Source organism: Prionailurus bengalensis, chromosome A1 (assembly GCF_016509475.1).
Source record: "Prionailurus bengalensis isolate Pbe53 chromosome A1, Fcat_Pben_1.1_paternal_pri, whole genome shotgun sequence".
Classification (NCBI taxonomy): domain Eukaryota; kingdom Metazoa; phylum Chordata; class Mammalia; order Carnivora; family Felidae; genus Prionailurus; species Prionailurus bengalensis.
Window position 1 is genome coordinate 157,425,338 of NC_057343.1, and position 18,352 is coordinate 157,443,689.

At 33.6% G+C, this 18,352-nt stretch overlaps 1 protein-coding gene across 1 annotated transcript in view; it reads left to right on the forward strand.

The window, feature by feature from the left end:
* SLF1 (SMC5-SMC6 complex localization factor 1) overlaps positions 1–8,540 on the forward strand; it is an 81,120-nt gene extending 72,580 nt beyond the window's left edge. The window contains exons 16-21 of the mRNA XM_043593667.1: positions 128–273; positions 1,269–1,432; positions 2,238–2,371; positions 4,275–4,367; positions 4,755–4,937; positions 7,562–8,540. Of these exons, the coding sequence (XP_043449602.1) occupies positions 128–273; positions 1,269–1,432; positions 2,238–2,371; positions 4,275–4,367; positions 4,755–4,937; positions 7,562–8,043 (1,202 nt within the window). The 3' untranslated portion in view covers positions 8,044–8,540. The remainder of the gene's footprint in view (positions 1–127; positions 274–1,268; positions 1,433–2,237; positions 2,372–4,274; positions 4,368–4,754; positions 4,938–7,561) is intronic.
* Positions 8,541–18,352: the final 9,812 nt, after the last annotated feature.

The following is an 18,352-nucleotide window of genomic DNA, read 5'->3' on the forward strand; positions in this document are numbered from 1 at the left end:
ATATGGATGAATCTTACTGGTGTAGGAGTCATCATTTCAATGAATGACACCCATGCAGAAATACTCTGTAGAAAGAAGTTTTATAGGGTGTAGCAATAACTATTTTTATTTCTCTTGCTTTGTACAGACTTTTCTTCACAGGAATTAGAGATTTTCATTTGTTCCTTTTCCTCCTCCTGGCTTCAAATGTTTGTTGCAGAGGCAGTCTTTAAAAGGTTGTGTTCACAGAGTTCCATCAGCATTTCTTCTGAGCCACTCTCTCTCCAAAAAATGGTAAGCACCAGTCTGTTCTAGTTCTTCTAATTGCCAAAAGATGACTTCATAAATTCAACTTTAAAATGTTTTTGTTATTTCTAATAATTGGGCAGAGCTTATTAACTCTAAATCTTACAAATTTATATAAATCTATATAACCTTTCAATTCTGTGTAAGAGTGGGTATTTTCTACCTTGAAAATGAAGTGATTAGTGAATAGAAATTTTAATTATGTATTTGAGAGTAATTAAGGATTGATAACAGAAAAATAATACAAAAATCTTTGTTTCCTTGCCATAGCACATAAAATAATAATTTCGGAAAGATGTAGATCCAAAAAAATTTTATGTAGTATTTAATGATACTTAAAAAGCAAAATGTGTCATTGATGCCACAAGTTATTCCTCTTTATCATACACACACACACACACACACACACACACACACACACAAGCTGCGTTTGATTCAAGGTTTTCCAGTTTTGTCTGTCTTTAAGATCTACTGTCTTCGGTGTCTTCAACAAATGAGAAACATGCTTGTTTATTGATCAAATTGGGCAAATACTGTTTTGCAGCAATCCTTGTCTTCACTGACTTTTGCTCTTCTTATTCTACTTATTCCAGACTTGTTTCATGTCGAAGGAAGGCATTACCAAAGTGGAAATGACAAAATACTGGTTGTACATAAACCATAAATATTTAAAATATGCAAATGAACTATAACAAGTTGAACATTAGGCTAATCAGAAGAACTTTGCTAAATGAGCATCAAAAGTGAATTTGAAAAAATAGTTACTTTCAAGAAGATGTTTTTCTTTTTACGTATGTCATATTAATGACATGGAACTAGCGGCTTTCTTAATATCTTGGCATGTTCAAATGAGAAAGGGTAGCAACCATAGTGATTAAAACAAGAAAATATAAACTAATGGTGAAATGAATCAGATAATTTCTTTTTAATGCTTTTCCAGGTCTTTGTAGTTGAGAAAGCATTATAATATTATTTTGCAACAGGTATATTCCTATTTGCCAGCTTTGGGGAAGGCTGGTGTGCATGGGGCTGGAAAGATACAGATATCAAAGAAAATAGGACAGCGGCCTTGCCTTGAATCTCAGAGAGCCTTGTTAATGCTGAATGGTGCGAAACAGAAACAAGTGGAAGGGCTGCCAGAATTACCGTAAGTGATGGTCATGTATCAACCTTTTTTTTTTTTTTTTTTAAAGTACGGCCCTTTTTTGGACACGTTAAGTCTTAAACTTAATACTTACCTGTGATGTTGTCTGAATTATACTGAGTAGCACATAACTCAGTTTGAGATGTATAAATAAATACATATGATCAACATTATTACTTTCTTTAATGCAGGGTGTATGTTTTATATTAAGAGCAAGTGCTTCCCAAAAGAAATAAAACTGTTTTTCAAATTCTTTTACACCATTTTTGCCTGTGATTTAAATTACCACTTGTATATATAATATGATAAAGATAGGATTTCAGAATCTATAGTCATGTAGGATACTCTGAATTGTTAACAGTAGCTTTCCCCAAGTGAGATACCTCTTCTAAAAGTTTACTGTATAAAATTCAGAAAACCTTAAAATGTTTTTAGAAAGAATAGGATCAGAATATGAAAATAAGAATGGGGAACAAGGGCCTGCATTTGGATCTTAGCGCTTGGCTTTTTTTCTGTCTGCCAAATGTAGTTTACTTGGTCTCTTCCTCTACGTGACAGTCCACATTCATAAATTTTTCAGTGGGCAGTTGGGGGTACCATGTTATTAAAATAAGAACTAATGCATGAAAACTTATTTCTGTACATGTGAAATAAATATTGAAAAAAAATAAGCAGTAAAGATGTGAATGAATAAGGGTGGGGGGGTTCAATGAACAGGGGGCTGGATTTTTGAAAGTACTCAGTATGTAATGTACACTGCCATACCTTGGTGAAAAACCAGCTTTCATTTTTTTTTCTTTATTTTCAGAGAGCTGAACCTTGCTAAATGTTCCTCATCGTTAAAAAGATTGAAAAAGAAGTCAGAAGGAGAATTATCGTGTTCCAAGGAGAATTGCCCCTCTTTAGTTACAAAGATGAATTTTCACAAAACTAATCTAAAAGGTATTCCAAGTATCTAATTTATGCTAGGAACTTCTCATGGTTGTAGTCAGTATTTGCAAGTTTTACACACTGGCCCTGATGAATACTTGAACTTGACTAGGTCCAGAAAATACCTTCTTAGCATATTATTTTTTTGAACTGTCATTTATGCAAAGAAAGTGATTGTTTAATACTCAGTATAATAGAATATTCCTCCCTTACTTTTTTCCCCCTGCCTCTCCAGATATTAACTCATATTGAGCTCATTCCAAATTTGCCCGCCTTACTTTTCTATTCCACCTCAACCTGTGCAGCTTGGGATTAGACTCTTTTGATTTGAAAGTATAATTCAGTCTTCATCTCTCTCAGTCCTAGACATTTTGTGAACAAAGAATGGGGAGTAGTCTATGTTACATAGCTGTGTTAAGCATATGGACTCTTTTCTCCCAGGCATTGAGCCCAGACTATGAAATGTGTTTGGCTTTTGGTTCTGACTATACTGGAACCTAAGTACCTAAAGGATGGAGTTACAAGAATAGTGCTGTAATAATTCACTTCGGCACCTCTTTCACTTAGTGACCTCTTAACTAAAATATAAGACTCTTCCAAGAGTCTGTACCTGGCCAAAGAAAATTGCGCAGTCTCTTGATACAGAGCTGTATTGTGCTTTTAATACACAAATTTTCATTAGGACACCAATGTGAACAGTAACAGTGAAGCTCTTTTAATCCTTCAACATGAATAAAAGTTCATAATTGCATTTCATGTATTTAAAATAGCTGCCCATTTAGCTCAAAATGTGAAAAATGTATTAAAGGAGAACTCCAATATTAACTGCACAAACAGTGTCCTTTTTCTTTGTTTATTGTGTCAGAAAGTAAAATGAATATGAATGACTTTAAGCTGAACAGCAGAGGGAACTGGGAGGGAGGAAGAGAACTGAGAAATAATAGAGGGAAAAAAACTTCAAAAGCTTTTCAGTGCATGTAAAAGAGATGTTTTGGTAGAAGTTACAGAGATAATCTATAAAATTGAATACTAAAAATATGCTATTTAGTATCTTATATCAAGAAAGAGTTTGATTATTTCATTTGTTTTCTAGACAGTCGCTTATTATAAGTTTTTTTAATTCCAGTTACATCAAATTATCACTACGTCTTATTAGTCTTGGTTACAACAGAGATGGATATGGACACTTTTGGCCAGCAGGCATTAATTGCATCCCTCCTAGAAAAAACTTTACCATTTCATTTGTCACTCTGTTTCAGCTTTAAATGGTACTAGGATTTTTTTTTTCGTGTGTGTGTGTGTGTGTGTGTGTGTGTGTGTGTGTTTATATTAAGATTCCCCCATTTCTCCTTCTCTGTGCTGCTGTAGCCAAGCCAGACAGCCTATTGAGAAGCAGCAAACCATCTGTTAATGGATTTGAAGTTCTGAATTATACTTGAGTGTGTAGAGGCACTCGTGCTTAGCCAGAAACATTCATTTGAATTAAGCTATAAATGCTGTATAAAAAAGAGCCATACATTTAACGTAGGTTCATGAATAAATTTAAGAGAGGGCAATTGCACTCTAAACTTTTATTGCCGCAAAACCCAGTATTTTTGGTGTTCTCTGATCATTTGGAGCTTTTATAGCGGGATTGAAGCTTTAAACCTTGAACTAGGGGGAGACAATGCCTGTATTAAACCTTTTGCAGTAGAATTTCATTGCTGAATTGCTGATAGAACAGAAGCTCTATGGATTGGTGGGTATCCCTCCCCCTTCTTTTTCTTAATGCGAGAAATGTTTAAACCAGTCAAAAGGAAAACTCAATAAATAATTTTCTGGCATGTGGCCAGATCTCCTAGTTCATGCCCTTTGATTATTTTCTTTAGTTTATATCTTGTCTTCTCTGGAATAATCTATTAATTTTTTATGGCAGGAGAAACAGCCCTCCATAGAGCTTGCATAAATAACCAAGTGGAGAAATTGATTCTTCTTCTCTCTTTGCCAGGAATAGACATCAATGTTAAAGGTAAGTTTTCCATTTTTGTGGTCTGATCCAGTGTCTTAATATTTGTGGTATTAAGTGGTTTTATGTCAACATTAAGAAAAATCATTTAAGTTTCTTTACCTAACATATCTTTAAAATATTACCAGTTACAAAACCAAGAAATTAATGATTAATAGTGCAGAAACATTTTTTGTCCATATTTTGATAAGATCTCAAAATCCATATTTTAAAACTTTTATTTTCTTACAGTTAGAAATATGACTATGTGTTAGACATTTTTATCAAAGCATGCTATTTCTATATGAAGCATCTAGAAAGTCACACTGATAAAGGAAGCAGAATATCAGTACTTCACTACCAAAAGTCCTACTTTTGCTGTTCTAAAACTTGCCTTGATTTCTAATTTAGACAATGCTGGCTGGACGCCTTTGCATGAAGCCTGTAACTATGGCAACACAGTGTGTGTCCAGGAAATTTTGCAACGTTGTCCAGAGGTAGATCTGCTCACTCAAGTGGACGGGGTGACTCCTTTGCATGATGCACTGTCAAACGGACATGTAGAAATTGGCAAGCTGCTACTACAGCATGGGGGTGAGTGCATTTATGCTAAACGGGTTTTGATAAATTATCCAGTTTTTTGATGAATCCCTTAAAGGTAGACAGCATTTTATGTTTAAGATCTGTAAGGAAAGATGCCTTTATTTCATATTAGTGAAAAAGATAAAAAGTCTCCTAGAACATAAGCACCTTTTATTTAATAGGGGTGCATTTTCATAATCCATAAATATTTATTTATTTTTATTAATTATAAAGCCTATTAGGTTTGTATATGAGGGTGTATTTTCAATTGAATGTGTTGATTTTAAATATTAATCCTTTTACTTAAATTGTGTAATGTCTTTGTAAACCAGCCATTTCTGAAAGCTTATTAATAAAAGAATGTAAATGTTCCATTGTGATTACTTGGATTTTTCATTCTTGTTTCATTTCTTGTATGTAGCTGCTAACGCGATTAATCTTTTTTTTAATCTTTTTTTTAATGAGTCATTTCTTTACAGACTATAAAAAAAGATAACCTAGAATATCTTTTCTTCATTCATATTTTGCAGTCACTTAAGTTACAGTAGGAAGCTTTTTTTCAAATGATGTAACTGTTGTGCAGGGGTTTTGTGATGGAGATAACTTGAGCTTAATACTCATCTGCTTTTTCTAATTTTTGATTTCTGCATTTCAGATAGCACCTCCAACCCCCTCTTAAGTGAAGTTCTTCTTATATCTGAACTGAATAGTATACACTGTAGGTTAAATTTCACAGATAACTGATTTGTGTTTTACAAGAGAAACAAAGGAAAAGTGATGACTAGCTTGTAATGCAGAAATAAAAATTTGTGTTAAATTTCCTGTGACTCTTATTTGTGCTAACTTTAAAATTATTTTCTCTTATAATTAAAGCTGTTTCATTTTGCATGAAAGTAAAAAGCATGTTTTCTTTAGGTGTCTTTCACCCCCTTCCCTCCCCCCCCCCTCAATATATACCCATAAGTGAATGGTTGTATAGCTTGGTAGCTTAAGCAATTTGGTTATTTATAGTCTTCTCCTGCCCCCTAAAGGCCTTAGTGTGTCTGTTTTAGTGACACCATTTCATAATCAATATGTGTTTCAGTTCTTCCACTTTTTTTTACTATTACATGTTTACTAAACTATAATGTTCTGTCTCCTAAGTGCTTTATTTTTCTACTCAATCACATATGTGACATTCGAAGCCAGTATTTGGCCTTGCTTCAAATGATCTAAGCGATGGTAGAGCCATTATTGTATTAAGTCCAGCTCTTTGGAAGAGAATGGGATTATACTGACCAAAGTAAATTTTTCCATGGCTCTTGGTGAAGAATAGTAAATGTATGAGTTTATTGTCATAAGAGAGGAAATCTACTTGTAGGTGAATTTACCACAGCCCTTTTACAGTCACACTTGCACTTACCTTTCCCGTAGTCATATTCTGACTTTGGATCTGTCAGATGGTTTAACACCATCATTATACTAACTACATTAACTCTTCATTATGAGTTACCCAGTGTTGAGAGAAGTAATTTCAAGAGTTTACTTACATCTCTAAAGCCTTTGTTTACTTTTGGCATCTTGGGTCTGTAATTTTCTTGTATTTTTTTTTTTAAGAGGGAATCATTTGGTGCAGTTTGTTGAAATAAAACATAATGATGAGACCTACCTAATTTTGGTATAGAATTCTCTTTTTTCCATGAAATCAATCACATATTCTCATTGGCTGATCTTTTATATTAAATACATTTTATATCTAGACCACTACATGTGTTTCATCAGTTTCATCATTAGGAATTTTGGCAGCTTTAATCTATTCTCTGACAACATATTCTTCTGTTGTATGTAGGATCTTCTGATCATGTCTTCTAGTACTAAAACCTTTCTATCCCTTATAAAATTTTTATGGCAGAACGCATAAATAATTATAGGACTTGACGGGGGGGGGGGGTACAGAGTACTCAGTGCTATGTAACCAAATACGGAGTCATTTTTCTTTTGCCCTTCCCATATTATCCTTTACTACCCAGGGGATAAACTCTTGAGTGCTTGCTAAGTGGATATAGATAGGTTTAGCTAGGACCGAAAGATGAAATCTGATTTTGACCCAGAGAAGTTAACATTTAGTTTTTTGTGAATCAGTTTTTGTACTAAAATTGAACATAAGCAGGAATAAGTGAAAAGTGTGATCTGTGGCTATGCAAGGTTTTGTAGTCTTTAATGCAGTCACCTATTAGCCATGGAAGGGGACAGTACTTTTTTTTCTTGGTAAAATTACGATACCTTCAAGACTCTTACACAAAATTGAAGATGAATATATTTTGTTAATATCTTCTGGGAACACTGAAATTTTTAGGTGAAGATGACAATTGATGAAGTTTTACATGCTTCTTTTAAATTTGTAGTTAAATCTATTGTTTATTGAACTAAGGCTTCTGTTTTTAGGCAAACCTAATTAGGCATTGCCGGAAAGTCTGAGTTTTTTTAATGTACCTTTATTAGGCATTCAGTTCATATAGCCAGTTAATTTTGTCAACATGAATTAGGACAAATTTGGATTGTAAACAGAGACCTGGATGCTTTTAAAAAATAGAGAAAACAACTGTTAAGCTGCCAAAATAAAAATGTTTTAACATTGTATGTTTTCTTTTTCCCAGGCCCGGTGCTTTTACAGCAGAGGAACTCTAAGGGAGAATTGCCCTTGGATTACGTGCTATCATCTCAAATCAAGGAGGAACTATTTGCCATTACAAAAATAGAAGATACAGTGGAGAACTTTCATGCACAAACAGAGAAACATTTTTACCACCAGCAACTTGAATTTGGTTCATTTTTACTTAGTAGGATGTTGCTAAATTTTTGTTCAATTTTTGATTTATCTTCGGAGTTCCTTTTAGCTTTCAAAGGGTTAACTCATCTAAATGAGCTCCTTGTGGCTTGTAAGAATTATAAGGAAGCCACCAGTGCTCACACCGACTGGTTATTGGATCTTTATGCTAGAAATATAAAGACATTGCAGACGCTCCCAAATATTCTTAAGGAACTGCCTGAGAATGTAAAAGTGTGCCCCGGAGTGCACACTGAGGCCTTATTGGTGACACTGGAAATGATGTGTCGTTCAGTCACAGAGTTTTCGTGATGATGCCAAAAACAATGAGTCCACTTTCCAAACGTAGTTAGCTTGCTTTGTCATTTCTCATGGACGTCATAGCTTATTAACAAATAATAATTTTATTTATTTATTGACAGAATTTGCAGCTTTGCTGAATTTCAAAAGCACTTAATGAGCTGCTGCAAAACTCTAAATGTAAGCCCCTGACTTTTTCCATGTTGTAGAATTTGACTCAGAAGTAAAAAGAGTTTCATTTGGTGTACGCTGTTTTCATTAATCTTTATTATTTCTTGTTCTGAAAATATTTATTTATATTGTACATGTAAAACATTTTAATTTAAATATTTTTTCAAATCAAAATGTAACATCCTCTGTTCGAGGGATTTGAGGTTTAGAATCATGACAAGGATATTCATGCATATGTGTACCTATAAGCATGTAGCTACCTGTTTTCTTCTCTGTAGGCTGTTGAGCTAAAATTACTCAGTTTAGTTTTGTTGTAAAATAAACATTTCTAAAATTTACAATAATACTACTCTCTTGGTTTTTAAATGCAGTGAATGTGCCAAGTTTGACAGTTTAATCCCTTGATCTACCTTATTTTAGCAGTTCATGTACAGTTTATTTCTACTCCATGTAATCACTATTCTGTAAGTGAAAACATATTGCTACGTACTAAGTTTTACCAAATATCAAGATTATAAGTGGTAACTAAGTAATAGATTTGAGATTATCTAAAATCTTAATGTGTAGTATGAATTTATGTTTCAATTTGCAGTTTTTTTTTTCTAACAGCAATTTATGGTAAGACTGAAAGAAAGGGTGTGGATAATAACCACTTTTGAAATTGGAGTTGCTTTACTTGTGGGAATAAGTTACACTGTGGTACAGCTGAAAAAGAAACATTAAAACTTCCATTTGGCTTTTTTTTTGTAACTAAAGTGATGATCTCACAGCAATTAATCTACTAAAGAAGCAAACTTTAGTTTTATCTCGGAAATCTTTTAATAAGATACAAATTCTGAGTGTTTTATTACTGGGTTTATAATCTAAACTGAAAACTGCTACATTTCAGCTGCTATATCAGCTCTGAATAAAAATCAAGGTTTCTTTTTCTATATTTTTAAATCAGTAATTGTTTACACGTACTGTAAGAAATATTAGTTGTTTCTAGTTAGCCTTCAGATGTGAAATAAAAGCCTCATTAATATTTACTTAATCTGCCAGAGTATCAGAGAAAACATGACGCAGCAGAGACTGAGGAACATTAAAATACTCAAGAAAGATCTAGTAAAATGTTTCCCAACATGATGAATAAGGACATTTTTATTCCAGAGAATAGCCACTTTACTTCAGTTGTGAAGGCATTGTGGAATAATTGCTTGGTCAACTAATATAAACTTAAATACATAGTTTTGAGATCTAACAGGCATAGTTACAAATCCCTATTTAATATCTTAATAGCTAAATTATAAGGCAAGTTCCTTTCTGAGCTTTTGTTTTCTTACCTATCAAATGGAAATAACACCAGGTATTATCTCTGTCATGATAGAATTGTTAGCCTATCACCTTATATGCCTCTTAATAAATGTTGCTTCTTTTCTAACTCTTACCTTCTCTTTTTAGCTACAATGAATCACTTAAGATAGTAATTGCTTAAGTAGGTGATAATTCTAAGTTAATAAAATAATCAGTGCTATGAGTTAGGGTTTTGCACGGCTAAGAAAAAGTAGTTTTCTAAATTAAATGATCTTAAGAAATATCATTTAGTTGCAATGAGAAGTAATTTTTCATAACCGTCTATCTGCCCACTTTTGCAAGTCATGATAATGTGAAATATTAAACACTAAAATGCTATTGAGGTCTCTGCCTTTAATCAGGTATCATTGTAGTTTTGCACTGACTCAGAAGTACAACTTGGCAAACAGATTACTATGTTCTTTGTCCTAGTTAACAATATCAATATATGTATATGAATTTGAACAAATGTATGTGAATTTAAGCCTTCAATGAGAGACTTGATTTCTAATATTCCTTATGTTTTATTTTAGAAAACAATAATTGCTTCAGATTGATCTTAGAGGTAGATGAAATAGAAATATTAATAAATAAAATTCATAGTCTTTTCGAGTCCTGGCTTTTAGTTGTAAATGTTTCAGAGTTCCAACAGCTGAAGGCAAGGCTGAGTTATGCTATTCTTTCTCATACATTGCTAGATTTAATATCGTAGTTCACTAGATTTGTTTTTAAAAAATCCTATCAAGGCCCTCATTACAAGTGTAAATAAATCCTGGAATAAGATTTCTGAGCTGTAAAGATGCGCCCTTCCCCATATGTAATCCCTACAAATATTTGGAATATAAAAGGTTTTAGAATGTTTACTGGTAGCTTCTTAGGAAGGGTCTCTTTGAAGTTAAAATTTTCTAGCTTGTTAGTTATTAATTTCCCTATGCAGAATAAAGTGGTCCATGTTTATACATTTTCTGTCATTTCCTTAACTCCAAGATGACCAGAAAAGCATTTATCCTTATATAAATCAAATGTGAAATTAATCAGTGTTTTTGTCTCTTGAACACCTACTATATTCCAGGTGGTGTGCTTAACAGGGCTGACTACAATAAAAGGAAAAAAGCTTACAGTCTAGGAAGGTAAACTAGATTGAAATATTGTTACTTTTATTGTCTTCTATATAGGCTGTTGAAAAGCTTTTCAGTTTGTGTGTTTCTAAAATGTGTAGTATATTAGATCTGAAAGTTTAATCCTTTGATCATTAGGATTTTAGCAATTCTGTTTTAGAGTGAGTATAATGTGGGGGGTGTGCTTTTGCAGTCTTAGGGAATTAATACGCATTCCAGGTAAACACAAATGCATTAATGCTAGGATACTTTATATAAACACCAGGAAATGTTTGCCGTTGCTGTCTATGCTATTACAGAAAGTTAAATGAATACCTTCTCATGAAAACCCTATTGCTGGAATGTGCAATCCATATGCCTTTACACACCTTTCCAGTTAAGTTATGAACTTGATGAGAGCCTGTCACTGTTGCTCCTGAAGCAGTAAGAAAGGGTCATCTTTGAGTGACATGAGGCTCTCTTTCCCTCAGGCATTTATCACGCAGCTTCCACGCCAATCTCACCTCCTGCTGACGTGGAGCTTGCAAAATTCTGAATGATAATTGTTTTTATAACAAATGTGGATTGAGTTAGAAAGGTTGGGGGATGGCATTATTGGAATTAGGCTGTGCCTGGTGTTGTCAAAGTGTAGACATCAGTTCCATGGAAACATTGAATACTTAACTCTTTCTTGTAAATCAAATCATGTTATCAAAAAATTAACCTTTTGGGTTGAAATGAATTGTGGTGGGAGGATATTCTCTGGCAATTATTTGCTGTGACTCAGAATTAGAAATTATTAGACTAAATTAATTGGAAAAGGTTGTGGGATTGTTTCTGCTTGGTTCCAAAGCATGTATTTTCCAACTATTGCAAATTTTACTAAAAGAAGACCTTTTTCAGATGACACAAAAGATTTTTACCATCATGGATCACTAGATTTTTTAAAAAGTTTCTCGTTTTCAGTAAGTGCTAGTCTTTGAATCATGCTTTCCAGTTCATGAAAGCCTGAAGCAACAAACGCCCATAAACATCTTTGTTTCTTGAGACCCATGAATTTATGTGAATTGTTAAGAAGGGGGGGAAGACATACTAAATTAATTGAGAATAGAGGCTTCTTAATGTTTCCCAATCACAAATCCAAAATGATTAGCTTTTTATCACAGAGAAGTCTGCTGTTTGGGAGTACTTTTGTGTTATAAGCAAAATTATAATCTGATATATAGATATTTTCCAGTATTTTGTATGTTTGAATTAATTACTATAGGCCTTTTTTTTTTTTTAAGTGTAAGTGTATAGTTTTTGTTATAAATTCACTTACACTCTGTGTTTAAAAAAAAACTAAAACATAACTCTTAGGACTAGATATACGTGATTTTTTTTATAATGTTGTCTTTGTACTGTTGAATATATTTTTTCTTGTTTAAAACAGAAATAGAGTGAACATATCTGGGTTTTTAAACTGCTTTCCTGAAATAAGATCCAGTAGTATTAAATTGGAAGGTAACCAGTAATCAGTTATTATAAAACCAATACTCCTAATAAAATAAGTATATGATATAATTTGTAGATCTATGTAGTGTGTGTGTGTGTATATATGTGTGTGTGTGTGTGTGTGTGTGTGTGTGTGTGTGTGTGTGTGTGTGTAGCTTATAACATGTAACATTGCTCTTAGTATAGACCAAAAAATAAAAGTTGCTTATTCAAGCAATATGAAACCCAGATTTGGTAAATACAATCTCCTTTCTTTCAAAAGCATCTGAATTGGAGCAAATGAACATTTATGCATAATGGGTGTTAAACATTAATAGAGAATGGCTAACTGCTTTGGAACATAGGATTTAGTTCTACTGAAGAATGTGTGTGTGTGTGTGTTTTTTTTTTTTTTAATGTAGTTAGGAATTCCAGCAGGTAAATTGCACTGAACAGAAAATCTGGAATCCAGCTTTGAATTTACACCTATTATACTATCATTTATCTTAATAGTAGATGAACTGAAATTTCCAATGATTCTCCATTTTTTTCTGTCCTCAAAATGAAATAGTCCGGTTGAAAAAATCATTAATCTTCAAGTGGTGACAGATAAAAAGGACTTAGTTTGTTGTCAGTACTTCTCAACTTAAAGGTTAGGTCAGCAATGGCTTATGTCATGACACTGATAAATTTTTCTAATGACCAGAATAGTTTGATTTATAATAGTTTTTTGTTTTTGTTTTAAGGAATATGTATCTTTGCTATCTGACTCCATCCTAAAGATGCATTTCTCTATTTTGCATTTTCTTTTTTTACAACATAGAGGTGAAATGACAGAGCAATAAGTAATACTCAGTAAAATTAAAATAAGCATTTTAAGAGCTTTTCATGAATTTTTAAAAGCATAATTGTAAAGATGAAAACTGGGCAAAGGGCTAAGGGGAAAATGGTCAGGAGTCTTTGTGGTTTAAAGGACTCAAGAGGGTAAAGATTTCTGTTGACTGAGAAGTTAATGAAAGTATAAAATCAAACAAAAAGCATAGGCAGATTTCCTAATCTCAGGAATAAACTAACCTATCTTTGAAATTTTTGAATAATGTTCATTAACCAAAGGGTCAAGATAATTGTTTTGTTTGAGGGTCTTTTACTCCATTAAAAATAAAGGAGAATCAAAATCCCTGGTTTACTGGTATTATCAGAAATAGGCTATCTTGACTAGCAATATTCAGGCCTTTCTTCAAGGTTAGGCCAATCTAGTTTCTTTCCCCATGACTTCAGTTCCTTTATTCTTCCTTGCACAATGCTTGTAAGTTCATAGTCATGTTATTGGAGGAAATGGGCTTAAGGAGAGGTTGAAAGCCATTTACAAAAAAAAATGGTTAGACTGGTTTTCTCTCAATGCCATTTTTCTTGACTAATTTTAGTTCTTTTTTAAAAATAGGATGTAATTAAAAATTAAATGTAATTAAAAATTAAGTAAAATTACGTAGGGGAATATATTATAAGCAAATATGTTGCTAATAGTGGTTGTATTTGTGATAGAATTTCGAATATTTTCTTCACTTCTCCAAGTTTCTTTGTAACATGATTCATATTTATAAGGCCAGTAACTCATTTAGTTTTTAAAGTAATGCTCCTAACGTAAGAATCAAGTCTTGAAATTTTTCTAAAGCTCTTAATCAAAATGGCATCTACTGGATTTTTAAAATATAAAGTATATCTGTGATGCCTGGGGGCTCAATTGGTTGAGCATCCCACTCTTGATTTTGGCTCAGGTCACGATCTCACGGTTCACGAGATCAAGCCCCACATGGGGCTCTGTGCTGTCAGCATGGAGCCTGCTTGGGATTTTCTCTCTCCTTCTCCCTACCCCTTCCCTGCTTATACACACACCTAAAAATAAATAAACATTAAAAAATAAAAATATGAAGTACGTTTCTAAAACACGCCATTTTTCTTCAGTGAAGGATATAATTAAATACAGTACCATCTAATGTAGATCTCAAAAAAATATATGTGGACTGTATGCCTCACCCCACCTTTGATTGTGAATCATTTTACTGATCATTTTACTCATCATTTTACTGATAAATGCTGCTTCAGTCTTCTAAGCCTCTTCCAAGTAGTGTTTAGGGTGGAGTCATTAGGAAGATTCTTAAATTGTTAAAGATTAAACTTCTTCATGTAGAAACCTTGTGGAGTCATGATAACATAGCTTCACTATGAGCCTTTTCTGATTTTAGAAGTATTCATGGAACCTGAAGAATTACTTTTCTGATTGTTTTTTTGTTGTTGTTGTTATTGTTTTTTTCAGATTCAACACCAAAAAAAGCAGGGAGAAACTAAGACTCAATCAAGGCTGTAGCTTAAATGCATTTGAAGGGAGTTTACTACTGTGTTACTGGGCATTTTTTTTCTTGTATCATCAACAGACTTGGAAAAAACTCACTTTTTACTATAGATTTTATTCTATACAACATTAATGCAGATACAAGCAGCCAGTGTCTACTGAGAGAATTCTTACCCTCTTCTCCAGAGCATATTATTTTGCACCTCTTCTGTGAAGGCTAGGAGAATGATTGCTTGTAAGGTACTATTTTAATAGTACAATTCAAAATATAATATTTTAACAATTACTTTATATGAATTCTGTGGATACCTGTAATGTAACCATAATGCAGTGGTGAGTATTCCAGTAATTGTTTTTGGAGGGAGATTTCTCACCTGCTTGTCCGGTTTGTCACAGTCACGGGAAGTTATGCGTTATCAAGTACTTCTGTGTTCTCCGTATCAGCTTCTAGTACCACGAGAGGGGTGTGTACCTGCTGCCCCACCCCACAAGAGTTAGTGTGCCTGACTCTTGGCTATCATGTGCCAGATGTTTTGTGCTAACCCCCCAAAAAGGTTTTCTCTGTTAAATCTGAAAATGCATTTTTTTTTTTTATCCTACAGGGAAATTTTTAAAGTAGTGTTCAGTAGCTTCAAATGAATAAGATGGACCGTCACATTGATCTATTTTAAAACTACTCTTTCAAACATATGAAGTATTTGACTTTTCCCAGTGGGTTCCCATGTACTTCAAAGACCCTGCTGTAGTTTGCTAGTTCTCTGTGTTAATAGAATCTTCCATGTAAGAGTTCCACATCAAAGGCAAGGAGTAAGTATACCATTGTGTAAGATTGGGTCAGAACTTGGGTCAGTTACCTATCGTGTTACACAACAGAGTCAACAAAAGCACAAACATCCCTCTCTGTATAGTAGAAAATAGACACATAAGTCTTTATCAAATTTTTCTGAGAGTTTATAAGTTCTTGACACCAATAAGTTGTTTTCTGTGATTTCAGTATTACAGGTTACACAGATTTTGTCTTGTCACAAAATTTTGCTGTACAAAGGAGGAATGTTTTGTGCGAATGATGTAGAGTTTAGTTGTAAGGTTTCCAGTTCTCTGAATGGCTTTATTAAAAGATCTCTGAACTTGGGACACACATGGGTATTCCCTCCCTCTCAGCCCTCTTCTGTAGTCCAGCTGCCTCAGTAATTACTCTTGACTGTTGTCTCAGGTGGGTCTCCTGTAATCAAGAGACACTTAAGCATGGTTGGGGCCAGGTGTGCACCTTTCTCTATGCTGTGAGCCTTCCCCTAAACTTGTTACCATTTGAATTTTAGCAAAATAAAATGTCTCAAGTTGACTCATGCCTTTGTGAAGCTTGTCTTTGATAATAAGTGGAACTGAGTCTATATTATCATCTTGGCACAACAGCAGCAACCAGCCAGCTCTTGGAATCTCTCATGCTTTCCTCCTAAGAAAACAAGAGGTGGTTTGCATGTTCCTTCATTGACTCAGGTTGGTCACTCCTTTTCTCTCTTGAAGGAACACTGAAGAATCTCCAGCAGGGGAGAATTATGTTGCATTTTTACTTTTGCTACAAACTGAGAAAACTTTGGCACAGCTACTTACCTATTTCTGTTCTCCTTAATACAAATAAAACATTCATCTTAATATACTAATGCTGTTAATTGACTAGAGCAGAAGAGCAGTGCCATTAGATACTTTTTTAAAAACGGAGTTTAACGATTGTTCAGTAACATTTGGAGACACAACCATCATATAGATAAAAAACCGTCTACAGAAATACTGCTGGTGCATTTGAAGGACCACTTCTATGCTATTAATTTAAAATGCAAAGGAAGAAGATCTTGATAAATTGAAATCATTTGAGACCACTTACATATTTGATTATTGCACTTTTTTGATTCCAAGCACAAATCCCCTTGGAAATGTGGGTATATAATCATTAACTGCCAGCAAACCATTCACAGTGGTGTTAGTTTCTGCAGCAAGTGACCACTTTGGACATTTAATGTTTGGTTGTTTTTTGTTTTTGTTTTTGTTTTTGCATAGTATTCTTATATAACAAGAGATTTTGTTTGGTGTTTAATCTCAAAGATTCAGCTGAAATAACTTTTACAATGTGACTGCCACTGTACAAATGTAGAAACTGAGTCATAAGAGATAACATTTTCTCTCCAAAAAAAAGAATGGTTTATGTTTTTTTCTTTCAGTGAGTTACATCAGTCATCCTGGGAAAGAGAATTATAATTGAAAGGAATGACACTATTGTAAGTATTCATTACTTTTTTTATGTAGTTTTAATTCATACTTGACTGAGCAATTAGAAAAGTCTGGTTCCAGATACTCTAATCAAACAAATGAATTGGCATCTGTATACATACACATACTCACACATGACATTTAAAGCCCCAGAATTTAAATAAGCATCACTTTAATAATGTCTGAAGCTCTTGCAAGAAATATAATGGTGGCTGTCTTTACTCTCTTACATAAAACTTCTGCATAAGACTAGTTAATACAAAATTAGACCACTTACAGCATTACAGACATTTGGATATTAAAATGGAAAAATAAGTTCCCATGGTCCCTGGGTAAGAGAGTTTACTAAATTTTTTTTCATTTTTAAATATAGAATAAAGTTCTATAAAAGATACTTTCCAGAAACCTGTCAATTAAATTTTCTTCTTACCTACTTTAGCTCCAGATTTGATTTTAATATACTGTCATTGGTTGGATCATTGCTTGTGACAGGCAAATCATATAATTAGGTACTTAATAAATGTATCACAAAGCAGAGTTGCTTAAAAAAAAATCTTTTATTTTTTAATTTTTTAATGTTTATTTTTGAGAGAGAGACAGAGACAGAGCACAAGCCATGGGAGGGGCAAATCTGAAGCAGGCTTCAGGCTCTGAGCCGTCAGTACAGAGCCCAACGTGGGGCTCGAACTCATGAGCTGCAAGATCATGACCTGAGCTCCAGTCAGGCACTTAACTGACTGAGCCACCCAGGTGCCCCCCCCCCCCCCCCCCCCCCCCCCCGCTAAAAAAAAAAATTTGGGGCACCTGGCTGGCTCAATTGGTCGAGCATGAGACTATTTGATTTCAGGATTGTGAGTTTTCAGAGCCCCAGTTTGGGTGTAGGGATTACTTAAAAATAAAATCTTAAAAAAAATTTTTCAATTCAGATTATCCTAGTGTATTCTATGGTTCAAATGTAATTTGTAATCCCTATAGCATCTGTCAGTTTGAGTCTGTGGAACAATACCAAAATGAACAAGTATTACATTCTTTTTATAAATGAAAAAGAAATTTAATATGCTTTTCTTAGGAATTACCACAATTGGCAATAATACTTTCCCATGTGAATGACCTTTAGTGAGTTTACTCACTAAAAGATACTGAGGAAGGTATTAATAGTTGACAAGATTACTGTCTTTAGCAGTCTAACACCTATTTGGAGTGACATTTAATCTCTTAAATATATCTTGACATATTTACATGGAAAATCTTTAAAAACTAAAGTTAAACAGCTTTCAAAAGGCAAAACTGTACCTATGTGAGAAGGGGAAAGAAATAGTTCAAATTTTATTAGACACAGTTTCTTCTTTTCAGCCTGTGAATGTAGTACTTTTGAAAGCAGTGAAGATCCCTCTGAATATCATTTCATGCCTCAAGATAGTTCTTCCTCTTCTATCAACTTCATTCCATGCTCAATCCTTTAAAGGCATTGAGTTTCATACAACAATAGGGTTTTGGCGAAGGTCCTATGTGTGCAAACCAAACCAAGTTCCTCTAAGTGAAGTGTCATTTGTAAGAATATGCAAACAATCCTCCAGCATTCCTCTCTCTACCACCACCACAGGAAAAAAAAAAAAAAAAAAAAGAGTACAGA